General features: G+C 41.5%; 1 protein-coding gene across 1 annotated transcript in view; it reads right to left on the bottom strand.

Moving 5' to 3' along the window:
* Positions 1–20,673, bottom strand: part of VEPH1 (ventricular zone expressed PH domain containing 1) — a 158,100-nt gene that overhangs the window by 59,055 nt on the left and 78,372 nt on the right. The window contains exons 7-8 of the mRNA XM_087817922.1: positions 7,122–7,331; positions 6,132–6,526 (exon numbers count right to left, since the gene is read on the bottom strand). Coding sequence (XP_087674048.1) covers positions 6,132–6,526; positions 7,122–7,331 — 605 coding nt within the window. The remainder of the gene's footprint in view (positions 1–6,131; positions 6,527–7,121; positions 7,332–20,673) is intronic.

Here is a 20,673-nt window from a genome sequence, read left to right as displayed (position 1 = left end):
GGAGATGAAGAACCTGTTTGAGGAACTGAAACTGCCTAACAACAGAGATGGGACTGAAGCTCAATCCTATAGACTCTGATTAGACAGGATGCTGTGGCATCTGGCGTTTTCACCTGGGTCAAAGTTACCAGCATCTCTGTCCAAACCTTTAAAATATGCAAGATTCTCCTTCCCTCTCCCCTTCTCCTCAACCCCCATTCCCATTCTGTGTCTTCAGAGAAAATCACTGTAGTAGTTTGATGTGTTTCCTCTAGAACTCTCCCCTCCTTTTTTTTTTTTTTTTTTTTTTTATCCTGGTTCTTCTTAGCCAGCTCCACTTTTCCTTTTATGATGGCATTTTACACTTTCTAACACCTTACATAGTTTACTTATCATTTCTATTATTTATTATATGTCTTTTCACACTAAAACAGTCTCCGTGAAGGCAAGGATATTTGTCTGTTTTGTTCACCAATGTTTCCCAAGTTCCTAGAATGATGCTGGCAAGTAGTAGGCACTCGGAATTAGTTGCAGAATGAATGAATGAATGAATGAATGAATGAATGAATGAATGAATGAATGAGTGAATGGTCCAGAGTAGAGCACAGATCATTTTTATGGCAGTAATACTATTCTGTGTGATACCACAATGTTGGGTACATCCATACAATGAAATATTACTCAGCTCTAAAAAGAAATGAATTACCAAACCATGAAGGAACCTTAAATGCATACTACTAGTAGAAGAAGCCAATCTGAAAAGCTACTTAGAAATTAGGAAGTTTGATGCGAGAAGTAGAATCATACTCAGAGTTTCTGCAATGGCATTACGTTTCCTGCATCTGTGCTCACTTCAATGGTGGCATAATATTTTAATGGCTGTTGGATATATTTCATCTAAAAAAATGATTATTTTCTGTAAAACAATTTATTTTTAAAAGTTCACTGAATCTTTTTGTAAGAAAAGAAAAAGTTGTATCTTATCATTTCTTACTGGTCTCTAATGTGCCCAGGGCAGCAATGTGGACAGAGGAAAGCCAGGAATTCTGTGTCCTTCACTTAGCTCTTTTTCATTCAATCCAAGTATACCTTCCAACATGTGACACAGGGTTCTCTCTGCTTTAGACAGGCTCACCTGCAGTTAGTAACCATGCCCCTCTCTGAAAATAGACTATAACATAAATAAATGCCTGCCAAATTATCAAACACCTGGTCCCCTGATTACCAACTATGTAATTATCTACAGTTTTGGAAAAATATCAACCATCACTTGAAGTTTGATGGTTGTTGTGGAACAAACAAGAGGAAATTATATTTTTTCTTTCTTCCTGTCGTATTGAAATCCTTTACCTAGCCATATAATCTCTCTTTAGTTCCCCAGCTACTAGCTTTTCATCACCAACAGTACTCAGAAATATAGATTTGCTCGTTTTATAAATGAGATTTGATAATATCCAGGGACCACTTTGTTTCCCTAAAGGGCATATAGTGCCAGTTTCATAAAGGAAGTAAATGGAAGAATAACATTCACTTTCTTGAAATTTGGTTTGTGGCAAACTGGATCTGAATGGACTCTTCTGCCGGGACCCTCAGTGCTCGGGACCATTTCTTACAGACTGAGTGCTCGGGAGCAAAGGCCAGCTCCAAACAACAGTAACGGATGACTGATGATAATCTCTGAACAGGAACTTCCCTAAAACAAGATGAAAATACTCCTGCAAATATAAGAGTGTAATGCCATATAACCTCCTATTAAAAAATAATACAGTTAGAAGAAAATACTTTAAGAATATGAAATGTGCCACCGCAAACTACTTCTGCTCCTAAACCTGACTCCTCCCTCCTTCCCTCCATCCTCTAATGTGGCCGCCGTTAGCGTAAGTTACAGTAAAACGCTCCGTTTAGGTATGTCCCTTGCAACTTACTAGGGACATAACCAAGGTGGACACTATATTAGAGAAACTGTCATTTCAAAGGGTTTGGATGACTCATTTAATTTCAAGTAGATAATCTCTCCTGAATTTTCACAGAAAATGGCCCAAGAATGTACATGTACAGACCAATTTTACTTTAAGCTGCTTCCTGGTTGGATAAATATTCATCTTATCTGTAGATAAATATCAGGTAAACCCAGATGCAGATAAACAACATACCCTTTTGTCCAATAGCATTGTTAGGACATTTTTCTTTCTTTATTTTAATGTTCAAAGAAAACCAAACCTTTTTTATTTTTTAAGAAGGAGTCGTCTTTGAACATATAATTATTGAGAAGAAAAGTTATTCGATATCCTCTAGTGGGACTGTGCAACATGTTTCATTGTGGATTTAAGAGTGTAATATCCTCACTGATGATGTGATTATCTGGTGTTAACACAATAGAGTAATTTGGAGGGGACTTTTCAAAAGGATTTGTAGGTCTTCCTTAGTATCTGGGCGTTTCTCGTGGGCCACTGCAGTGACTGGAACCAGGATATGTGTGGCAGGAGAAAGTAAAGGGGAGAATCTAGTTGTCACTATAGCTGTCTGCTTTTGACTAAAATCCACACTTTGGAGAACTGGGGACTGGTGAGTAAGGTAAGGTAATCCAAGATAAATTTCAAAGCACCAAGAAAAATTCCTCAGAGAAGTTTTTCCTAACAAGTGGGCCCAAAGGGTCACTTCAATTAAATGAGGCTTCGGGAGATTGGTAACATCTTCCTATTTGATGTTTTCCCCTCTCAAATTGTGAGAAAAAGCTTTAGGACTTTTTTCTGCCTCCATATCTTACAATTCTCCACATGGATAAATGATCCTAGTCTCACAAGTAAACCAAACTATTTTAAAAAAAGAAAGAAACCTTCCCCAGAGCCATTAAGCGGATGAGTGTTCTCATTATAGTCCTCCAGATTGGACCAACTGAGGACCAGGTGAGGGCTGGTCTTGGCTTTGGCCCTGCTGTCATCCCAACACGAGGTTGGACTTGACTATGTGCAAATTTCAATAGGAAGCTTTATTTGTAATTAATCGTGAAAACAGCCTCTGCCTCTTGATAATGACAATGAACTTTCTTTTGCATTGATATATTCTTATATCTGTTCAAGTCAAGAAAAATCACCTCAAGTGGGTCTATTAGAGCATGGACAACATTACTAGCTTTAAAATTAGCTTTCTGCAAGTCAGGCTTGCTGATACGCTGTACAGATGGGATTTATTTTCACCCAATTGAGAACTACTTCAAAGCTAACCGAAGCTGCATTGATGGGTTCTTGTAAGCTTTTATATCATCTTTTATGGGACTCCAGTGATGAGCCAGATTTTCAAGGATTTATTTCAATATCATGAGGGTTTTTTTCAACCTCTAAAGATTTTTGTCCACATAAATGAATGCCAGTGGTTCAGATTTTTCACGTGCCCTTTTGCAGATGAACTGAATTCCTTGGGTCTTGTATGTAAATGTAATCAGGCAGTGATATTAGATCATCACTCTGCATATGAATACATAGCTTGCAGTGGTTGGCAAACCTGCACCCGTGCCAGAGGTGTCTAAGGCCCTGGAGAGAATCACTGACTTGGGAAAAAGAGACTCTTTCATAACAAAATGACGCGGCTGGCCCAACCTCAATAAAACCTGGGGCTTGACAGTTTTTCCAGACATGCTGATAGATTTGTGCAGATCTCTTTATACTCCATTGCCTGTCGCCACTATGATCAATATCATGCAATAATACGATAGCTGGCTGGGCTAGGAGAGTTATTTGTGACCCTAATTCATCACATTCTGAATTCTGTTGTACTGTTCCTAGTGAGGGACCTGTTCCTTCAACCCAGTTTATTACTGAAGTGTTAAGTTGAACCATATGAAAGTGATGTTTTTGTAGCTCAAAATATAGGAAATAAAATATCAGTTTTGGTGTATGATTCTAACCAATACCAAGAGAACTTCTTTAAAGGGTTGTTCTGTCATGTTACAAAAACATAAAAGTATGGACTTTGTAATGCCAGTATAAAATTATTCTTAACCCTTTGATGCTGATCTTGTTTCCTGCTGGCTATTTGTCTTTTTAACTTTAATGTTGTGGAAGTGATTTTTATGCTTCCCTTTGTTTCTTGATTACTTTGCATAATTTGGCAAGAAAGACATTATATACCAACAACATATTAAACATAGCAATCTCTAAGCCTAAATCTTTCTTCAGTAAATCTTTAAGGAAAGAAGCAAGATATTGTTGAGCCAAGTGAACTCATGAGAACAGGCAAGACTGTATCACCCAGATGACTGCTAGCATTTTGCTGAATGGTTTACACAATCTCTGAAATAATAACAATGTGTCCCCTGCAGTCAGCATGAGACCTTTCTTGGTGGATATATTTACAGTGAGTCATATAAATCTTCCATCCCTCACACATATATCTGTGCGAGGAATTTCCCAAGAGCATCCAGGAAATTACAAAAGTATGAATGAATTCCAAAGTGTCAACTTAAAAATATGCACACTCAGTTTTAGGTCATTCCTGATAGGAAACATCAAAAGAAAAAATATATATTTTTAAGTAAAGATGATGGATTCATTCAATATTTTGAAAAAACCCTCAAGTCACCTAGTTAACTCTCAGACTCCCAAAGTAATTGAAGGCAATAAGAAATATGTGTTTTTGACAACTAGGTGCTTGAAGTAACTTTGCAGGACTTCACTATATAGCATCTCTTTAATGCTTTAGGCTAAACTTAAAACAAAACAAGAAAACCTCAAAACAGAAACTATTCTTGTAGTTGGAAATGTGGCTAACTTTATATTTGCTTCAGACTTTCTCTGTCAAAATGGGAAATTCATTTAACCTCTCATATTAAATTCTCCAGCTTGTGCATAAATACATAGATTATTAGTGAAATGTCAATTGTAGAGAGTTTGTGTTAGTTGAGTTTTATTGATTTTAGCTATTTCCAAGTCCTGGTATACTTAATTATCCAAAAGTTATATTGAATATGAGCAATATCACTTTTATTGTCACCATTAAAGAAAAGTTTTAAGAAGGCTAACCAACGAGTGAATGTAAACACCTCTGAAAATGTCAGATTCCAGACAGACATATTAAATGATAATATTCGTCATTACTAAACCCTTGACTCACCTCTCTTCCCTTTGTTAGTGTGAGAATATTTTCTTCCTCTGCTTTGGAGTGGGAGAAGGGATAGAAAGTAGCATAGGAAAAACCCTCCTAGTTCCTAAACCTGGAGGCGATGATGGTCATTAGGTGGGTGAATGTGAATCGGAGTCACTATCCTTCAACTATGTTTCTTTCTGGAAGATAGGCTACCTGGCTTTTTCAGTGAGGGCTATAGCCTCTGAAAAGATGTCAAGTCCAAGAAGAGGGCTAAGACTTTTATCTAAATCCCAAGGGAAGAACACGCCTACTGCCTAAGAATGGCTGTAGGAAAGATCTAATTAGCACCACACTGTCTTGGAGCAGCCACCCAGACCTGTTTAACACATGACCAGGGGGTGAGCCTGCCCTGGGCCCTCTGCCCATCATCTTTCCCAGGGACAGGACTAGGGCATGAAATGTAAGGAGGCCCAGAAAATTTGGTACTCATATAATATTTTTTTAAAAATTGAGTGAATACAAAAGTTCATGTACTCTTTTCTTTCAATACTCTAATCTCCAAGAGGTCAGGGATTGTGTCTCTTTGGGTCACAGGTGAATCTTCACACAAAGTTCAGTCTTTAGCACAGCACCTGGCATATAGTAGCTGCTTCATAAATGCTCATTGAATGAATGGAAGAAAAACCTATTGGAGCTCAATGCTGTGTATATGTTTCTTGCATGATTATGTGGATAGAAATACGCCTCTGGCTGACCCCTGCCCTAGAGCTTGCTTTGGGAGTCATGGACCCCTTTGTAGGATTTTTCTGAATACTAGGAACAAGGAACCAGAAACAATATATCTTGAGTTTCAAAAAAATCAGACGTGCTTAAGTTGATTCAAATGAGAATCAGAAAGATGACTGAACTTATTGGGGGAAAAGTAATTAAAATAATGTAGTGGTGTTTCAAAATGATCTATTTTGCAAAAGAACCAGAAAATACAATTTATGACATCTTGAGCCTTCCCCCCCCCCCCCCCCACAATGATGTCTTAAATTTCTCAACTTTGGGGAGTTCAGAGCACTTACCTTCAATGGTACACTGGTCAGGGACTGGAATCTTCTTTCCGATTTCCACAGCGTATGCTTTCACTTTGCTGAGGTTCTTCTTTAAGTGCAAGTAGAGCTTATCTTGGTATTCTACGGGACTTGCAGTCCTCTCTGGAGTTTCTTCCTGGTAGTTTTTTTTTACTGTTTCTGGCAGATTCTCTGATTCTATATGTATAATACTTGGGTGTGAAACTGAAGAATTCCCCAGCTGTGATCCATCAATGTTGACCTTAAAGGGTGACTTATTTCCTTGGCTAAGTGTGTCTATTTCTGAAAGAGAGATGCTGGCTGGTATATCTCCACTCTCAACAACTTCCCCATCATCTGAACTCATGCCCTTTGTGAGCACAGTGTGCAAAGCCAGACTCTTTGACCTACAATACAAACAAAGGGAAGGCGGAGACAGTAAAGAGCAACCGTTCACTGACAAGGAAAAGAAAGAATAATAACACTGGGCCAGAAGTTATTTCCTCTAGAGTGTGAAACTGAAAATCTGTGCTATTAACAGATTTGATAAAACATAGACCTCCAAGTTGTGTAATAAGCCAGAACTTTGAAGATCTAGATCACCTACCAAAACAAAGATTTAAAAGTCAATTTCATGGCAAAACTGGCTGGAACACGATATACATACTTATATTGTTTTTTCTACTTCTGCTTCAGTTTTTTCATCAGAAATTCAGAGAGGCTTTTGATAAGTCATTCTCAATAGTAGCACATCTATAGAACTTAAAGTGTTTTTAAAAAGTAAGCCATAGGTTTGTTTCCCATTTGTATTCTCTTTTTTAAAAAGTGAATTTCTTTGGATAATTAAAACATTGTAAAGAACATTTCATTCATGAAAGGATGGAACTTTGGGTGACTATAGGTAAAAGATATTTAAAAACCACCCCATAACAGTGTGATAAGAAAACTAATAGCAAACATGAATTGCATACTTGAAAAAAACCAGCCAAGCAAAATTTATACCTGTTAAATCTAATGTCTTTTTTTTCTTCCTTGGAAACTTGGCCCAAACTATATCTTCTGATAGATCCAGGGGTATTGGTCTCAGCATTTATTTTGTCTTCAAAAGCCTGTATTTTAACTTGGAGCTTTTCATGGTCTTCATTTTCAGCTGCAGTGAGCTTGGTTCCTTCTAGCTTCTCAGGGAGTTCAATTTCAGGACTGGTTTTTCTCCTAAGAGAATAAAAATCATTGCAGGAGATGCTGGTCACATACCCCGTTTGGAAGAGCATTGCTCTCTTAACTGCTTGTTATTCAATACTGAAAGCTTTACCTGATACATTTTTATTAGTCATTTAACAAATATTTATTGAATAGCAACTACGAACATAGGTCTTTGAAATTGTTTCTATAGTTTATTCTGCCAGAAGCTTAGAAACATTGATGTCTATGTCAACTTTGCATTAGAAACAATTTGGAGGATTCAGAGAACAAAAAGCAGTTGTTATGGTCATCTACCATATTCTTTATCTAGCTCTCCAAAGGCATGGTTTTCATATGAAATTCATGCCAAACATTTTCTAGAAAATTTACATGTGCTGATCTGTTTGTGCTGAAACTGATAGAATAAGAACATTTTGAATGGATTAGGTAAGCTCATGGTTTTGTTATTTTACGGAAATCAGTGTCATTCTTTCATCTTACAAAACAAGAAACATCTTACTGAATTTTAATGTCAAATAAAAAGATTTTTCATGAATGATATTAATAGTTCCAAATATTTTTTATAGCAGAATCTATAAAAACACTCCGTGGGTCATTAAAATCACCTCCTTTAAGGCAGGGGCTATTTCTGGAATAACTTTGGAGCCCAAAGTAAATACCATGCCCCAGGTAGAGTAAGAGCTACAGAAAAGCTTCAGAAATCGCTCACTGATGCTCACTAAGGTGCTGAATGATTGCAGAAATGAGCCTGCATTTATCTTCCCTGACTTGCCTTCTAATATGAGCCTGCCTAGAGCTATTTTAATTTTAACAATCACTATCAATCACATCATGTGGGATTAGTATTAATTCTTTCCTTACAAACATAAGGGTTAATAATCCCTAGAAGTCTATTCATCAAGATGGTTTAATGATTCTGTTGCTTTTTCTGCATGTATTTATTTACTTGGCTCTTTTAGCATTTTTGCTAGAGGTTCAAGAAAAGGACCTCAAACTTACAGAAACATCCTGGCTTTTGTAAACATAATTATTTTTCCTTAAGGGCCAAAGTAAACCTGGCAGAGTACTTAGGTGAGGGTGAGAAAATATAATTATTACTATTATTTTTTGTGGCACTGCTTTTTAAGGAAAACCAAGATAAAAGGGCTGGTACAATTTTTTTCTTCAGTTACATTCCACCCATTCTTGGCCCATGTCTCTGATGAGCCCTGGGAAAGTTGGTTGGCAGGGTTGGCTCCTGCAGCTTTTGTGGCTGGCCAAGAGAGGGATCCTGGCCTTGGGGGAGGGTTCACAGTTTGGGGTCCTCAGTGGTTGGAATCCCCTTGTTAGTCCAGCTAGGGGCAGATGTTAATGGTGCAAGCTGGGAAGGAGAGAGGACCATCTATTAGGTAACTAGGACATTGTTTATTGTCGAGTAGGCTATTGCTAAGAAAATTTGAATACAGTTTTAATATAACTTTTATAGGTTTCCTACATTTTCATACATAATGCAAAATTTATTATCCATACCATGCTTGATTGGAACATACATGAGTTGATTTCAAGAATCAGTATATGGGAATAAAGGCTAATCATGAACATGTTTCCCTTTCTGACACATATATGGTATTGGCTTCCCACAAGCAGATGGGAAGCTTGGAATCTCCTAGCCAGAAATGGCTTCATTTCCTATTACAAATGAAACCAAGAAAATGCTATCATTGAATAGTATTTTACAAACCATGATGATTACCAATGTTCATGTTAAAAGAGCCAATAAACCCTTTCAGGATGAGAGATTTTGGGAATATTTATTTTCTATCCATTTCCTTGCTTCCAAGAAATTTATTTCAGAAATTTCTATAGCTGGGATTATCAAAACTTAAAAATTTATAAAGCACAGAGTACACCTCAATATGCATATATCAAATATTGGGCATTATACAAATTTTTGAATCTCAAAACATGTGAGTTGTTCAAGGAATAATTTCTCACAAATTTACTAGTTTTCTCTTTATACATAAAACTCTGGGTTATAACAACAGATAAAATAATAGCTTTTGGGGGGGGGCTGGGTTTGACCAGTGGAAAGCACCAGCAGGATATTAGATGGAAGAAAGTGGATAAGGGCAGCTGGTCTCCTGGCTCCCTCCCTGCCAAGGCACAGGGTCCCCTACTGAGGTCACAGCTCCTGTTGAAAAGCTTGTAGGAGAATGTAACCTTTTTGTCTCTCTCTCTTTTTATTTTATTTTTTAAGCAAATAAACTCTGCCTCCAGTGGCTGTGAGTGGTCCCAGCGATCCAGTGATCGTAGCATATGGGTCGCTGTGGGTCTGGGTGGGCCTGGAGCTAGAGGCCACAACTGTTTCTTCCCACCTGCCCTAGTGGGGAGGGAGGAAGGGAGGGAGATTTCGGACTCCAGTTCCTCCTCCTAGCCATCTTACTCCCTGCTCTCCTTGGGCCCAGGAGAAACAACTGGTGGGGACCTTCTGTCAGCATCCTGAGCTCTGCCTGAAAATGGCTCCTCCAGTACTAGTCAGGGAAAGAACCGAACTGGTGGCCACCAGCCACACCTAGGAGCTGCGCCCAGAAATCCAGGCAACCTCTGGCCTCAGGCGCTGCTCAGTGCCCTCCCAGCTGAGGGGCAACGCTTTCACCTGTCTGCTGCGGCGCCCATGCTAGCGGTGGAGAGGGGTGTCCTGCAGAACTTCCTGGCCAGCTCTCTGCCCTGCTCCAGCTCCCCTGCTCCCTCCCCCTACGTCCTTCCCTATTCTGGTTGATCTGCCCTCCCCTAATTACAGTCTTGTCTTGTCCCTTTGGGGCTGCATGAAAAAAAATTTCCCATCCTCCAAATGCCAAATTTCACATGATTATAGTAAATCTTCCTAGATAATTTTATTGGATCAGTTTCTGATTTTTCAAAAATAAAATTTTCTTTCTTATGGAGATCTTTTATTTGCTGTACTCTTTATATCCACTTCTCCGTCTATAAAAGGGGGACCATACTGTACTTAACTCATGACGAAATGACAGAACCAGGGTGAAGCACTGCTCCTAGCACATAACAGACTGTCAACAGATGTTAGATTATACTATTATTATTAATTGTTTTCATTACTGTTATTCCTTTGGAATTTAATCTGCCCTGTCTATACCTTGAGTTAATGTGTAGAAAAAACATCAGTGGCTGAGACACAGGCTGGTCAATACTCCATATCCCAGAGGGAAGTGATGTCCCTGGAGGATGCAATGGTATGAGACTTTAGGAGGGGACAGTCACACAGCTCCCTTTCCCTGCCCCGTCTCCAGGTACCAGGCGGTGGTTAGCAAGCGCCCTGGCCTGAGTGAGTCAGAGCTCTCCCAGCTGGGAGCGTGGCTTCCTTCGCCCTCAGATCGCCTAAAGCATCCCTCAGAGGGGACTTTGGGCATGAGAGAAATTATGAGTTATCCCTGGATCTCCACCAACACCAAGAGGCACAGGGCAGGTGTCTCTGGGGTAGGGTTGTCAGGTAAAATATAGGAGACCCTGCCAAATTTGAAGTTCAGCTAAACAACGAAATTTTTTTGAAAATTTTTAGTATGTCCCTAATGGGATAAACTATATTATACTATACTAAAATGATTATACTTAAACTAAAAATTATTTGTTCTTTATCTAAAGTGTAACTGGGTGTTCTGTATCTCTATTTGTTAAGTGTGGCAACCCTATTCCTGGAAAAGCCCCGCTGCTTCATGGGCAGGGGCCCGTACCTCTCGTCTTCCTTGCCCTGTGCCTGGCACATGCTCGACACACAGGTACCTGAAGTGCTTGTGGAATAAATGAACTGAGACCATCTTGATTTCTAAAGCCAGCTTGCTCCCCCTGCCCCCAACCTCCTGTGTTCTGCCCCATGCCCATGAGGTGCTGTCTTGTTTCCCTGGTCCATGGTGTGTGTGTGCCACTTGATAAATATCAGATGTGGAGAGAAACAAGGAACAAGAATAGGAGAAAAGAGATTTGCAAAAGGCCGACTAAGGAGAGATACCAAGCAGCAACACAATGTCTGGGCCAGAAAAGTGATGATTTCTACATGTGAGGCTGAGGGGTAGACTCCTCCCCACAGACTCCCTGTTTATACATCTTTATTGTCTTCACGATTTGGAAATTTGTATAACACAGAAGTCAGGGGACAGGGGTAGTAACGAAGAGTCACCAAGGCAACCAAAGCTGTGAGGTTGGCCATCACTGGTAATCACTCCACCTGGGCTTGTCACTCGGTTTTCCTGGCAGAGAGTTAGTGCGAGTGAAGACTCGATAGGTTGGAAAGTCAGGAAATGGTAGATAAAAGTTTGAGTTTATAATAAACATTCACTGTGTCTTCTCCTCTTGGTTTTTAAATTTTAAAAGACTGAAGAGAATTTATTCAAAAACAAAGGCCTTTCCCAGTGATAAACCCTACAGTCCTTCTAGAGCAAGGAAACGCATCCCAAATGTGAAAGAACTGGTGGAGCCGTTGGTCCTGTTTAGGGTGGGGGCCAGTGGGCTGGGCTATTTTTTTCCCATTTGTCACTTTTAACTCCTGAAGTAATTTTAGGGAAATCTTTGTCAGAGTTCTATAATCCCCTAAATATTAACTTGGCTTTAACTCAACACGCCACATTACAAGAGGCTCAGATGATTTCCAGTCTGAACGATTTCTGGTCTCTATTGCCAAAGTAAAATAAAAAAAAAAAATACCTCTAGGGATGCCCAGGGGAAGCCTAATTACCTCCCTCTGTGTGAGCGGGACTCCCTTTGGAAACAAATTGGCCCTTGGGCAGCGTTCTGCTCTCACTAAGCTGAATGATGAGACTACAAAGTTGGCAGACGTGGAGAGATTGGCAGCCTCTCTTCCTGGCTCCTTAAATCAAAGAAAAGTAATGTTAGTTAATGTTTGAAGAGCTTGGCTTTCAGTCCCATGTCCAGGATATGTACTCCTGCAAAGTTAAGCTTGTTAGAGAACTAGGACAACATACCGGACCGAACCCATATGAGAGCCCTAAATTCTCAGGATGCTATGCTCTGTACTCTCCAGCAATTTCTTGGGCCATCAGTCATAAGAATGGCAGAGACTATCTCCCATCTCCACAGTGCTGTGGTCTATTTGGGGACTGCAGTGAGCAATGCTGCTGGACTGCCACACTCAAGTACTAAGGGAAAGGACTATGGTGAGTCTAGGTTCTTGGTACTCTCTTCTGCCTCAGACCTGCTTGGTGGGTAAGAGCAGAGTCCAACAGGAGCCCAGTGATCCAGGGACCAGAATGTGGTCATGCCATTGGGAGAACTTTATCGAATGAAATGACTATGGTCTGTTTCATTCACCAAGATTCACACAAGATTGTGGGAAGTGAACTAAACATGGCCTTACAGGGAAAAGACCAAGGTTCATGACTCCAGTATCCTGTTTATCAGGGATGTGGCAAGTCTCTTTACGACTCCTTGTCTCATTACTGTCATTTAAAATGGTGTTAATGACACTGCATCAGCAGGTTTCTGAAAGCTTTATGTAAGATAACGGCTTTGACTAAGGAGTCCAGACAGAACTGGCATGAAAAAGTCAGATGGTAAAACCTGGGGGCTGCTGCCCAGTGCGGACATTTGACGCTAAAAGATAGCGGGCTTGTATGAATAAAACCAAACCTGGAAAACGAGGTTCTTCTGCTCAAAGCCTGGGAGGCCTATCCTGTCCCTCCTACCACTGCAGATCCCACAGAGTGTGGACTAAAGGAGAGCGGTCCTCCCTGCTGGGTGAGCATATAAGAACTGGGATGTGGAAATAGTTGATATTCAAAATCTCTGTACTTCATGTATGAATTCTGAGCAATTGCAAACATAGAGGGAGGTTCCCTACAATCAGAATAAAAGTTTAAAAGCCCTGATACAAGGAAAGGACCACTCAAATGCAGAGGCTGTTACTCAGTTTTCATCCAGCCAGCATGAGGGAAAACGGCATGGAAAAAGGCCGAGCCAAAGGTGCAGAGCCCCTGCCCTCACTACTCAAAGCGCAGGCACTGGACATCAACATCCCCTGGAGGTTGTTGGAGATGCAGCATCTCAGGCTCCGCCCCGCATCTACCAAATCAGAATGTGCATCTTAACACAAGCCCCAGGGGCCCCACTGACACATAGATGTCTGAACAGCACCAGCCCAGACAATGAAAAGACAGGATTTGAAGCAGAGCAGGGCAGAGGCGTTTGTCCTTATCAAGCAAGGCAGCTAAAGGGGCCACTCACTCTGCAGGGAGGGGGCACCGAAAACGATGCGCACAGTCTTCGGTTTTGCAGTTGGTGCATGGTGAACTGTATGCAGTTCCCATCCCTGAGCTTTCATCCTCAAGACACTTAGATCTTTATCAGTTTTGAGGTTAACGTTTTTGCCATTGATAAAGACTGTTCGAATGTCCCCCAGATCTTCAGTAGAGATCCCGGAGACTAGAATAGGCAGACTGGATCAGCAGCAGCCTGAACAGAAGGCCGCTGGTTCCTAATGAATGGCTGGCCATCTGGACATGGCACGAGTCACTTATAAACTATAAAGGGGTATAAAAATGGAAAGTGGTAATGTCATGAGACTGCTTTGAATCAGGGGTGAGAACTGTAAAAACAATACGCTCCTCTTTTTCTAGCCTAACTTTACAGCCTGGGAACATGAACAGGTCCAGTATCTGGCAGCCGGTCTTAAGGTGGGGGTATCAGCCATGGAGAGGGCAAAAGTTAGTCTGTGTCACTCTCTAGCTTTTGAGGCTAGGGCAGGAAATGATTAACTTTCCCTTTTTGGTACATCCTTTCATACTCTCCACCCCAAATATGATATCCTACCCTATTTTTAATAGGTAGAATAGCTACCCAGAAATGGAGAAATATAGTCAAACACACTGATGACTAAGCTGGGACTAGAACTCTACATACACATAACCCTGTGTATGGGGACAATTCCTAGTCCACCTAGAATTCAGCATTTACCTACAGCAAAATCTAGCTAACGGCCTAAAAAGTCTACTTTTCTCCAATGATAAATATGAATATCATTAAGAACTGTTTTTCCTCAGCTGAGCCATTCCATATAGCTGACATGTTGTGTATTCATTACCTTTCATTTATTAAACCTCTCTTTAGGTCCCAAAGGAAAGTTTGGGGAGCAAAATATTAGTTATTAAAGAAAGTTTAGAGATTTTTCCAGGTTCAGTTGCTTCAAGGATCTAATGTAATGCTTCTTAAACACCTTTTTTAAAATTTAATTTTCATATGTCACAGACCAATATTTCTGTAAAATAAAGTAAAAATAAATTACCAAAAAAATAAAATGAGTAAGAGAAAGACATGCGGGGTGTAAGTCCACCGTTCACGCACTAGGGTGTGGCAACAATGTCGAATCGCTACAGAAGTTCTAAATTCCTACTTTCAATCTCTGTAATAACCTTGGTGCCAGGTGGTAAGGATCAGTTTGCAGATGTAGTTCACGAGCTACGCTTTGAGTGGCTGTGGTCTAATGGACATACTAAGTGAGATTACCTACTCTAAGGCCCACCTGGAACAGAGTACTGATGCTGTTAATATTTACTGAGGGCTTTCTATGCATAGGGCGCTCTATATTCTAGTTTGCTACATGTATTACTTTTCCCATAATCCAGTGGGGCAGCCCTTGTTACTCTCTCCATTTACAGATGGAGAGGCTGAGGCACAGACACGTTGAGTAACTTACTTAAGGTCAACTGGTAAATCCAGCATTAAACTTTGCCTCCAGAGCTCACCCACTTCCCACCCCTCCCCACTGCCTTTCAGTAGCTGGTTGGTTCAGGTTGTATCTGAATCTACCCCAGGAATAAGTAACCGTTATTCTGGGCTTGGTGATAGTGCAGTAACCAGCAAGAATTTTTGTACCCTAATATCTTTGAGTAGCACCCTGTAGGAAAAGACACCAGAATAGAATTAACATCTAATCATTGAGCAACCCTTCCCAGTGATCTGAAACATGAATTTTGCCATCCCCTTTAACCCAAACTGAAAAGGTGCTCAAAACTCGGGAAATGTCATCCAAATAGCAACCTCAGGGTTCAATTAGGGTTAATACCAAAAAGGAGCTCTTGGGGAACCAAAATAGCAAATAGTTAGGTCAGGGGGTCAAGTAAGAACTGCTTGAGCCTCGGCTGCCACCCTTCCCACAGCGGCTGTAGGGGTCGCTCTCACCTCTTCTCTCGCAGTGCACTTTTTCCTTTCCTCCAGGCTAAAGCTTTGGTGTTCCTGTCTTGTTTGTAATGGGAAACCAAGCCATAGGAGCTTGATGAAAAGCTGTTTTCCTCTTTGGTGTGTCTTGTATTTTGAACACTGCTGTGTTACAGGAAAGGGGCCTGATTCCCCTGGCAAAGCTGTAACTGTGTTGCTCCCACTCCTGCCAGGGCTGCCCTGCCCCCCAGCCCTCTCTGTCCCCATCTGCAGAGTCAGCCCCTCCGGGGCCTCACACCTCCTGGGCTTCCTTCACTGTCTCCAAAGCTGATAATGATGTCTCCCACCTACATCTCTTGCTGATAAACGAATTCCTGAAATACCTTTACAGACCTTCACATCACCATAAGTGCTGCTTTAAGGAAGGACAAATGGTGGAGTAAATGAACAACAGATGGAACGTAAGTGGTACCACATGTCAGATTTAACCTCTTCAGTAAGAAGAGGGGCAAAAACCCAAAAGCCTGCCTTCCTTCCCTATGCAAGGAGGGGTAACAATAGCCATAGCTACTGCCACAAATGGCAGTTAGGATGTTCCTTTTATACCAGTGACCAGCATAAACCTCTCTTGATTGGAAAGATATACTTATTTTTTATTAAAACTCTGGTTACTGTGGTGGAGTGAAATTACATATAGCTTTTTCTAAGCAGGGGGCAATGCTGACCAGAACATCGCATGTTTTTAATTATGGTCCTGAACCTCCTCATGTACATTCCCTGAGCCAACAGTTGCTCTCAAAGAATCAATTTCTCTTTGTATAAACATGTCTTGCTTAAAAAGGTGGGAGTTCTTGTAAGCACTTTTAAGACTATTTATTTCCATTGAGCAAAGATTCTGAATATTAGCTCTCTCAAGTCTGGAGGACACTGGAGGGGCACAAGGAAAGATATCTAAAACTCAAGGCAGGACTGTGAATGTGGACGAGTGGGAAAGCATTTTGAGCTGTAGTAGGTTGGGGACAGAAGGAGTCTCCATGGGCAGGGGTGAGTGGGGAAGGCCTAATGGGGAAGTGGTACCAAACTGGAGTCTTGGAGAAGGGCAGCTTTCAATGGGAAGAGAGGCACAAAAATGGCATTCTAGGCCGTAATGTAATGGTTAGTGGGTACCACTGTTGGAGGAAAAAGGCGAAAATCACCGTTGACATTCCTTTAAAGTTCCTCTGAATTATCCATGATGTATTGTGAGCAGTGTAAATATGGGATCCCTTGGACTACACAGAAGGAAGAAATGAAGGGAAATTCCATGAGCTGGTATCTGGGCATTTACACTATTGCCCTCTAAGTACTATCATGGACCCAGAGGGGAGTGGGGATTGGGTAGAGAATTTTATTTTGTTCTTGCCTGTCCTCAAGATTTATTCCATCATGCCTCTGTATAATCCTTACATATATTTAGAGACTGTTGTTGTGAGGATTAAACAATATAATAGTAAAAGCCCCTAGCACAGAATCTGTCATGTGGTAGTGATACCATTGTAATTAGCTAGTTATTAATAATAGGGAAGGAGCAAAGGGAAGGCCAGACATTGTAGGCATGACATTTGGGCAGCTTCACTAGGAAGCTGCAGCTTTGCACTCCTCAGGGAGCCACTGGCCTATTCCCTGCAAAACACTGGGGAAAGGAATTCAAGGAAGGGAATACAGATGCATGCCCAGTAAAGTTGGGGTGACATAGGGAAAGTACTTGCCTATTAGTCAAACCTGGCAAGAATGGGTGTGGCCACTGCGAGTGCACGAAAATTTGGGAATACATAATCTCCTAAACAAAGGCGTTCACTCCCTTGGCTCTTAGTGACTCTTGACTCAGGGGGCTCTGTTGTTCCTGCTTCCTTGCATTCCCCCATATGGCCCACAGCCCTGCAGACCTCACAGCAATGGACTGATGGGTTGCAGTAGGAAACACAGCTAAGCTAGTCTGATGCTGGACTGTACCCAGCTCCAACATGGTAAGGAAACTCTGGACACGGGCTCTGATTTTAGTTCTATTGAAGCCCCAGCTACACTTCTTCTATGACTGGACTAAGGGAAATGGGACTTTGAAAACCCAGGGTTGCAATTCAACCGAAATAAAGCTTTCTACTGTATCTCATCCTCTCGTGCAAATCTCATAAAATTCCCTTTCTTGGGATATCGCAAGAAAGCCACCCTCACAAGCAACAGGGAGAGACAAGGCCCTCTCCCCTCCATTAAGAGTAGGAGCTAATTAAAAGCTTGATCAGACCTACAGATACAGTCCTTCTTGCAAAATTGTTGAGAACTTGGCTCCCTGCTCTCTGCAGTTTCTATTGTGGACTCAGTACAGAGGCATCACTCTCAAGCTCCCGGGCAATGCCTTCAGGGACTGTATATGACACAGGGTTAGGTTCTGATGTGACTCCCAGGATGTCAAGATGGGGACTCTGGAATGACAGGTTGCAAAGGGTCTCACAGTTTAGAAAGGGTCTTCGCAGGTCACGTTGCTTGTCTACACCTTAGGGCCATACACTCACTCAAACCCCTGGCTCTCCCTTGTCATCCATTTCTTTGATGTTCATTGCATGAAATTTAGGGGCTACTCCAAGGAGTGCAGATTTCCTGGAGCCATCCTCCTCTGAACATGATCTCCTTATTCTATTTTTCATTCATTCTCCCACACACAATGTGTTTTTTTAATCCTCACCTGAGGATATATTTTTACTGATTTTTTTAGAGAGAGAAAAAGGGAGAGAGAAAGGGAGAAACATCGATGGGTTGTGATCCAATCCGAAACCTGGCTGTGCCCTGGCGGGGAATAGAGCCTGCAACCTTTTTGGTGTATGGGGTGATGCTCCAAGCAGCTGAGCCCCCCGGCCAGGCCACACAATGTTTTATTTTTTCCCCTCCATCTGTCATCTCTTTCCATTTATACCTAAATCAGAAATACACCTATCCAATTGGTTTGGACTATAATTTACCTTTCATTCTCCTTTTTAAAAAGCTTTCCAGGCCTGATTCTTAAAAACAAAAAAAAATAAACATAAAATCTCACCACTACTAGCACTGTCACCACCAAAACAACAAAAGAACATACCACCCATTCAACCAACCCAGAGATTTGGGAAAGTTTTAATCACACACTTTGTATTAAAACTGTTTTTATAAACAACTATTTTCCCCATGCCTTTGATGATTTTGGCTAGGGTTTGAAAGCTGGGTCTGAGGGAACTGTCACTCCCATCCCTCAAGCCCCCACCTCAGCCCAGGACTTAGGGCTGGGCAGGTGCCCTTTCTCTTTTCCCTCTGCTTTCCCCCTGTGCCCTTTCTTGTTGTCGTCTTTTCTCCCTATCTTTTCTCATTTCCCCTATTTACTTCCCACCCCGGCTTTTCCCCCACAATTTCCATCCCTCAAAGTTTCCATCCCCAGTTGGGGCCTGCGCTGAACTTCCTACTAAGACCACCTCTAACAAATTGTTCCCCAACTCCTATGGTGCCTGATGAGAGCAGCCTCTTGGGAGCCGCATGCATTTGGCATAGGCAGCTCCCAGTCTCTGTGTGCTTAGCCAGCACCGATGCCAGAAGTCACCTTCTCCTTTCCCACCTTCCCCTGGGTCCTGGACAGTGGCTGCCTGGAAGCTACTGAAGGCTCACACGGTTTCAAATGGTATCAACCTATTCTCCTAACTTAACATCTTCTCAAATGCTTTCCTCTGCTGGCCTGTTCTTTAGCCTCTGTTAGCTTATTATTTAGATATAAACACTTTTTTTCTCTCTAAAACACAGGAACAAGAAAGGTGCAAGTGTGCTTACCTGATGCATCTAACAAAGCTCACCCAGTTCATGCAGAGTCTCTGCACAAAGGAGGCTCTTGTCTGCTCCAGTTTTTCCTTCTCTCTAGGATGCTAATTGTCTTTCTTTTGATTATCTTGTAGTTTTGGCCTGAAGTCTAAAATCTGGCCTGCTGGGCTATGTGTCAGGTTTGTAAATTAGATGACATCTGTTTTGAATTTTATCATCTTTAATTTTCTTTCAAGCTCTCTTCATTTATTCATTTCCCCTCCAATTGTAAGGATCAGACTTTGCTGGATGCTTTAGACAAAAGTGTCCACCTTTCTGCTTTTGTGGGGCACAGATTAAAATTACTGAAGCTAAATGGTCACAATGAAGGCTATTCAGGGGAAAGATGTTGGGAGAGAAGCCCTAGCAACCGTCCTAGAGAGGATGAGCAGTTAATACAAAAGCTTGGTTTCCCACACCAGCATTTTGCAGTTCCCACCGAATAATTGTAATCGATTAGAAGGAGACTGACAGTGAGGGTTGAACGGGGTGAAGTATTCTGAATGGAAGAGACTGAGGTGGTAGCGATGGCAGTGCTAGTAGTGCGTGAGGTGACTGGCGACCTTTTCTCTCTTCGCATTTAAGTTTCCTCCTTGTTTTTTCTTTTTCTCAGAAAAATATAAAGGGAGGAGACACTAAAATGCATTCTCATACATGAAGACTCATGTTTTGATAGTGAGGCCTTATGTTTTCTCCTCCTATCTGCATACCTGCTAAATTCTTCTTTTCATGGGGAGACTGAGTATTACTTACTGGCTTGGGCTTACTTATTAAGGATCAATTTTCCTGGTAGAATGCCTAATGTAATACTCTTGTATAACATGTTTTCTCTTTACATAAACCTTTTTCACACATATGATCTCACAGATGTCAGTTGGCCTCTTGCAACTTTGCATTTGTAGAGGCAATAGAGAACGGATGAGTGGCTGGCCAAAACATGTGCCTGAGCTCTCACATCTGATCCAGATGTTAGTCATCACTGGGAGAACCAGCAGGCCGGCTGTGGGCCGAATACAAAATGGCTCCCCCAAGCACCAGCTGTAGAAGCTCTAAACAAAACTTCCGAAACCACACCATGAAAGCTGGCCAGCAGTGACTCTGTGCTTGCATATAAATGACAAGTCATCCCTTCATGGGGCTGGCCCTGGATTTCTTGGATGCTGCCGTGTTTGAGCTGTTGCTAGGCAGGTCAGAGGTCTGCGAAAGTGCTATTTTTGAATGGAGCATGTAGATAGCAGTCATTTTCAACTAGGGGTGATTTGGTAATGTCTGGAGACACTTTTGGTTGTCACAACTGAAAGAGAACGTTGTTACTAGCACGTAGTGGGTAGAGGCCCTG

Source organism: Miniopterus natalensis, chromosome 6 (assembly GCF_054644295.1).
Source record: "Miniopterus natalensis isolate mMinNat1 chromosome 6, mMinNat1.hap1, whole genome shotgun sequence".
Taxonomy (NCBI): Eukaryota; Metazoa; Chordata; class Mammalia; order Chiroptera; family Miniopteridae; genus Miniopterus; species Miniopterus natalensis.
Note: the sequence above shows the minus strand (reverse complement) of the source record. Positions and strands in the feature narration are given on the sequence as shown.